Source organism: Tachypleus tridentatus, chromosome 7 (genome assembly GCF_004210375.1).
Source record: "Tachypleus tridentatus isolate NWPU-2018 chromosome 7, ASM421037v1, whole genome shotgun sequence".
Lineage (NCBI taxonomy): Eukaryota > Metazoa > Arthropoda > Merostomata > Xiphosura > Limulidae > Tachypleus > Tachypleus tridentatus.
In genome coordinates, this window is record NC_134831.1 from 89,573,049 (window position 1) to 89,578,980 (window position 5,932).

The window sequence follows — 5,932 nt, forward strand, 5'->3', positions numbered from 1 at the left end:
ACTATGTGAATTGCTTTTATGTTTATGTGATGTGTAGTTTGAAAGCAAGTACTAGTAGTTTAGATAAAAAGATATGGTATGATATCTGAAAGAGATAGTCAAAAGTATGAAGTAGTTCCTACAGTTGTACATGGAACATGTAATTGTATCATTTATTATTTTGTAACAGTCATAATGGATACTTATAAGTGTTTCTATAATACAATAATAATATATACTTACACCTAAAACAATGTTTCTTTACAAGTATCAGAAGATATTTCATATAGTAAATGTTATATGAATACAATAGTACCATATACTCCACCATAGCAATGTTTCTCTACAATTATCATAAAGATATTTCATATAGTAAATGTTACATTAATACAATAATAATATATTCTTCCACCATAACAATTTCTTTACAAGTATCATAAAGATACTTGTATAAATGTTTCTGTAATACAGTGGTTACAGACACACCATAATGGTATTTTTCTTTATACAATATTTAAATTCAAACTATTTAAAATTAATAATGTAGTTTCTCAAATGTTTAATTGAGGCATATTTCATTTTTATTCTTTTGATCAAAATACAGAAACTTTATACAAGAGAAAACATACTTACTTTTTGTGGATATGAAACACTGATAGATCTTTTGAATCTAATTATGAGTCTAATATGGCTTTAATGGAAGTTGCATGCAAATGAATTAAAATACCCTATAATCCAAGCACCTTCATAAGGTGGACCTTTCTTGTTGAAGGGACAAACTGTGTGAAGCTATTATACAGAAATGCTCAGATTTGATCAAGTTTTCCCACACCTAATGGAAAACGTTTCAACATTTTTCACAACATCTTGATCTAAGAGTAAAAGTGGACCATTTGTCATCTTTTGTCTTAAGCTAACGTTGGTTACCATCGAGTATCACTTTCTTACACGTTGTTGTTTGCAATGACCAAACATCATGAAGTACATTCCATATATGTGAAAAATAAGGTGTGATAAAACTGGTTTCTAAACTCAAAACATTGATAAGAATGTTACATCAAATATTCAGTGATTGGTTAGTTAGCCAGGCCTAGGTTTTGTTTAACTAAAGGCATGATGATGGGTACTACTAAATACATGGTCTAACTGACTAGTGAATGAATATTTGATGTAACATTATTGTTAATGTTATAAGTGTTTCGATTTAATTCTTTTAAGTCACACACCTCGACTCTTTTTTGCTGTTCCTTTCTTTCTTTCTTTTTTGTACCTATGGTGTTTTTGTTTAGATTGTTTTAACATGGTTGTAATTTAATTGAATATGTTGAAAATTGACAGAAATTATTGTAAAAGTTTTTTATATATGAAACACAGTTACAATTTTTTTGGGATTTATATTTCAAATAGTTTTTTTTCTTTATAATGTTCATCAGTGATGACAATAGAGGAATATAATTTAATATTTTCATAGTTTCATATACTTTTAATATTAAAGGTTATTTAAAAGGTTTTTATAATTGGTAATTTTTGAGCTGTTATTAACAGTTTTGTAGGTTTGTATTTGAAGAAATTTGACATTGCACAAAAAAACTACATAATTTCTAACAGGTTTGCTTAATTTGTGGAATTTAATTTTTCATGTGTTTTTTAAGACAGTTCTATATTTCAGCATCTTTGAGATACTTTAGTTTGTTTGTTTATATTTTTCAGGCAGGAAAAATTCTGTTGACTTACCAAGAGTGGAAACCAAGAATAATTCGTTGGCTTATCTGGGGAGCAGTTATAGTTAGTACAGTTTTTGTATTCATCCACCGGTTCACTGTGTATTAAGTGTTTGTAGGTCACATATAAATAGTACTGTAAGCTTTTTCCTTAAATTACCATTAAAACTCCTTGAAATGTGTTGGAATACATATGAAAGTCCATCTCAAGTCCATCAGCTTGTTAAGGACTTTTTTGTATAGTGTTTAACCACTACATGGCTTGAAGGTCCATGGCTTTGTTTGTTGCAGTGTCTGAGTTAAACATAAAATGTAAACAAATACACCATCACATTTTAGTTACATATACTAATTATAGCTGGAAGTTCATGATAATTTTACACAGAATATAAGCTATCTCTCTTTTTCTTTGTCAGCTTCTTACACTAACAAAATTACTGAATGTGTAATGTGTACTTCAACAGTGGGTAACAGTATAAAAATCATTAGTGAGTTGCCAGACATTTACGGTTAAATTACTATCTTTAACACAACATTACTTATTTAAGTACAAAATTTCTAAAATAATTTCAAGAAATTCCAATCACATACATAAAAATCTGTTAAGTCCACTTGTTATAGATTTAACATTAGTTAATATTTATGTAAGCCTTTATTAATTACAGCCTGTATTTGAAAAAGAGATACATTAACACTGTGACTTGTATGTGTTTCTTGCTTTAGTTTAGTTAGGCTTAACTTCACTGTACTTTGTACTACCAATAAATAAATGTATAATGTTAGTTTACAACCTAAGTTAGACATTTTTAAAAACTTAAACTTTGATAAACTTTTAGTATTTTATTGTCCAAAATGTCTATTGAAGTATATTTACATTTTGTCTATGTTTATTGCATTGAATGCTTACACAAGCACATTATGAGAGTACAGCATATGCACATTTAAAAAAAAAACAAAGTATTGCTACAATAGAATGGTATCATGAGAAGGTTAACATACAACATTTCGTACCAAGATATTGCAACAAGAATTAATTTCCGACCAGTGAAAACTCGCAATAACTTGAAAAACCTTGAGAACTTTTAATTTAGGAGAAACTAGTTTCGACACGTTTGTGTCTTCTTCAGTCTAGTACTGTCTTTTGAAGATAAGGTGAGATGGAAAAGATAATGGATAGGTTGAAATAAGTATGTCAAGAATTTTGATATATATTTTTTTCCCATTATTTGTGGTATTTTTTCCCAACTGTTACAATATTGTGTTCTCTTTCTGCAAATGTCTGTCTTTTATTCCAATTAGGGGTTAATAGCCATCACACTGTGCAAGGGCAGTAAAAATGATGGTTGGATTCCAATAAACAAAAACCTCTGGTCTATTTCATACATCTTTGCCACAGGAGGAATGGCCTTCTTATTGCTCTCCACATGTTACTTTGTAATTGACGTAAAGAAGTGGTGGACTGGAGCACCTTTCTATTTTCCTGGTGAGTACACTAGCACAACAGACATCTTTTTATTACTGTATGTTTAGATCTAAGCTACATGGAAAATTATGGGTAAAAAACAGTTAACTTGAAACAATCTCTCTGATCATCTCTTTCTGCTCTTTAAGTTTTTTCATTTGTCAGATGTGTGGTTTATTGTTCCTGTGTAAATCCAGCTTCTCTTAACTGTACTACAGTATGTTTGTTTCAAGTTATACAGATGTATGGTTTGTTGTTACAGAAATGAAACACTTCTCTGTTTAATACAGGAATGAACTCTATTCTGCTCTACGTTGGACACTCTTTGACTGGTGAACTGTTTCCATGGTCGTGGCAAGTGGGTCAGACACACTGGGAACACTTGTTGGTGGACTTGTGGGGAGTGACATTGTGGGTGATAATTTCCATATGGCTTTACTATCAAAAGGTCTTCTTAACAGTGTGATTAATCGACACTCATGACAGAAAGTTACACTTTGTAAAGTCTAAGGTTTATTTTATTACATGTGTAACATTATTGGATGCCTGAAGTATTTAAATAAAGTTATAATAAGTTTGGTTTATTCACAGTGCTTTTATGTTTTACCCTGTCACATTTATTGTCATCTGTTGCATTGTTTTTAGAATGCAAGGTTTAAGAATTTTATTTTTTCTTAGAAATATTGAGGTTTTAATTAAAAATGAAGAATGGTATCTCACATTGAATCAAATGTTTTGTGAAATGTTTTTATTACTGTCCATTGGTAGTTTATAAAATTGCTGTTTTAATTGTTTCTTTATATTGAGAGTTTTGTAAAAAAAAAAATTATTTTTTCCTTCATTTAATGGTGAAGTTATATTTACCTAATAGCAAAATGAAATGTTGACAACTTGAGTGAAGTTGAGAAACCATGTGGATGAAAGTAAAGGATCTCATTGATAATGCAGTATTTTTACTTGAAAAGATTTATATACTCAGATAATTACTGGTGTAGATAGGGTAAGTTTAGATAATGGATTTTGATTTAATAAGAAATAAAAGAAACTTTATGAAAAGAAAATGTGTATGATATTTTTACAATCAGAAGTTGTTTTAAGAGGTTCATATAGTGTTGTTTAACCACATAGTCAGTATTATTATATATATCTATGACTAAGATACCATATTTCATGTAATACACTAGTGATGGGCATTTCAGTTCTCTGTGTTGATATATAAAACACTTAAAGGATGATTTCTAGTGTTTTGTTTTGTGTATTTAGAGGCATTTTAATTTATATTTAAATATTTATTAAAGAATAATAAAATCAGTATATTTTTATATGACATAGTTAAAAACTGTGAGACAAATAACCCGTCACAATTTTAAAATGGCAGTTATGTTATTTCACAAGTAAGTTGAACTTGTTTAGTATAAAAGTATTAAAAAAATAGTGAAGAGATGTTTATTTGACTTCACTAAGATTGTTTACTTCCAAAAAAATATCAGTGCATAATGGGTAGAGAAAGCACTATGTATAGGAAAGAACAACGTTTCGACCTTCTTCGGTCATCGCCAGATTCACAAAGGTTTTACATACATATAATAACACCTGCTACCTATCTTGTAATTAACATAATAAAGTAACAAGTAAAATAACACCTGCTACCTATCTTGTAATTAATGTAATAAAGTAACAAGTAAAATAACACCTGCTACCTATCTTATAATTAATGTAATAAAGTAACAAGTAAAATAACACCTGCTACCTATCTTGTAATAAAGTAACAAGTAAAATAACACCTGCTACCTATCTTGTAATTAATGTAATAAAGTAACAAGTAAAATAACAACTGCTACCTATCTTGTAATTAACATAATAAAGTAACAAGTAAAATAGCACCTGCTACCTATCTTGTACTTAACATACTAAAGTAACAAGTAAAATAACACCTGCTACCTATCTTGTAATTAATGTAATAAGGTAACAAGTAAAATAACACCTGCTACCTATCTTGTAATTAATGTAATAAAGTAACAAGTAAAATAACACCTGCTACCTATCTTGTAATTAACATAATAAAGTAACAAGTAAAATAACACCTGCTACCTATCGTGTAATTAACATACTAAAGTAACAAGTAAAATAACACCTGCTACCTGTCTTGTACTTAACATACTAAAGTAACAAGTAAAATAACACCTGCTACCTATCTTGTAATTAACATAATAAAGTAACAAGTAAAATAACACCTGCTACCTATCTTGTAATTAACATAATAAAGTAACAATTAAGATCATTTCTATGGCTCATATTTATTTTTTAATTTTTAACAGCTTGTTGGCTGAATTAGTAACAACAATTGATTTTCTCTAAATTCTATATAAATATAAGATGAGTGTGTGGGTGAAATGCATCTTAAAACACTATATCAACATATCTGCTGCTTGTCTTGTAATTAATGTTTTAAAATAATGATTAAAAACATATCTAAAAAGATGAATATGTATTGACACTTAGTTCCAAATGTGTAATTAATAAATTATCTATTATCTGCAGTTTTATTTCATTCTCTGCTCAGTTTGTATGGCAAGGTGTTTTGTTATGTCACTGTGTAGGGAAATACTGGCATTATTTTCGTAGTTTGATTCGATCTTCTAGGCAGTATACCATGAAACAGATACAAACCTGTTTGTAATTAGTACCACCTGTTAATATGTAAATTACAATACGAAAAACACCGTAGTATTTGAATTGAGTTTTTTTACCACGAAGAGCTTAATGCGCA

At 28.9% G+C, this 5,932-nt stretch overlaps 1 protein-coding gene across 1 annotated transcript; it reads left to right on the plus strand.

Annotated features, from left to right (window-relative positions):
* Positions 1-1,641: 1,641 nt before the first annotated feature.
* On the plus strand, positions 1,642-5,699 carry LOC143256166 (heparan-alpha-glucosaminide N-acetyltransferase-like). The gene is made up of 3 exons (XM_076512994.1): positions 1,642-1,764; positions 3,000-3,183; positions 3,453-5,699. The coding sequence occupies exons 2-3, from the start codon at positions 3,102-3,104 to the stop codon at positions 3,626-3,628; spliced, it is 258 nt and encodes an 85-aa protein (XP_076369109.1). The 5' UTR covers positions 1,642-1,764; positions 3,000-3,101; the 3' UTR covers positions 3,629-5,699.
* The last annotated feature ends 233 nt before the right edge of the window (positions 5,700-5,932 follow it).

Coding starts and splice junctions, on each gene's coding strand:
- LOC143256166 (XM_076512994.1), top strand. CDS start 3,102: ATGGCCTTCTTATTGCTCTCCACATGTTACTTTGTAATTGACGTAAAG. Junction 3,184..3,452: donor AGCACCTTTCTATTTTCCTG/GTGAGTACACTA, acceptor TGTTTAATACAG/GAATGAACTCTATTCTGCTC.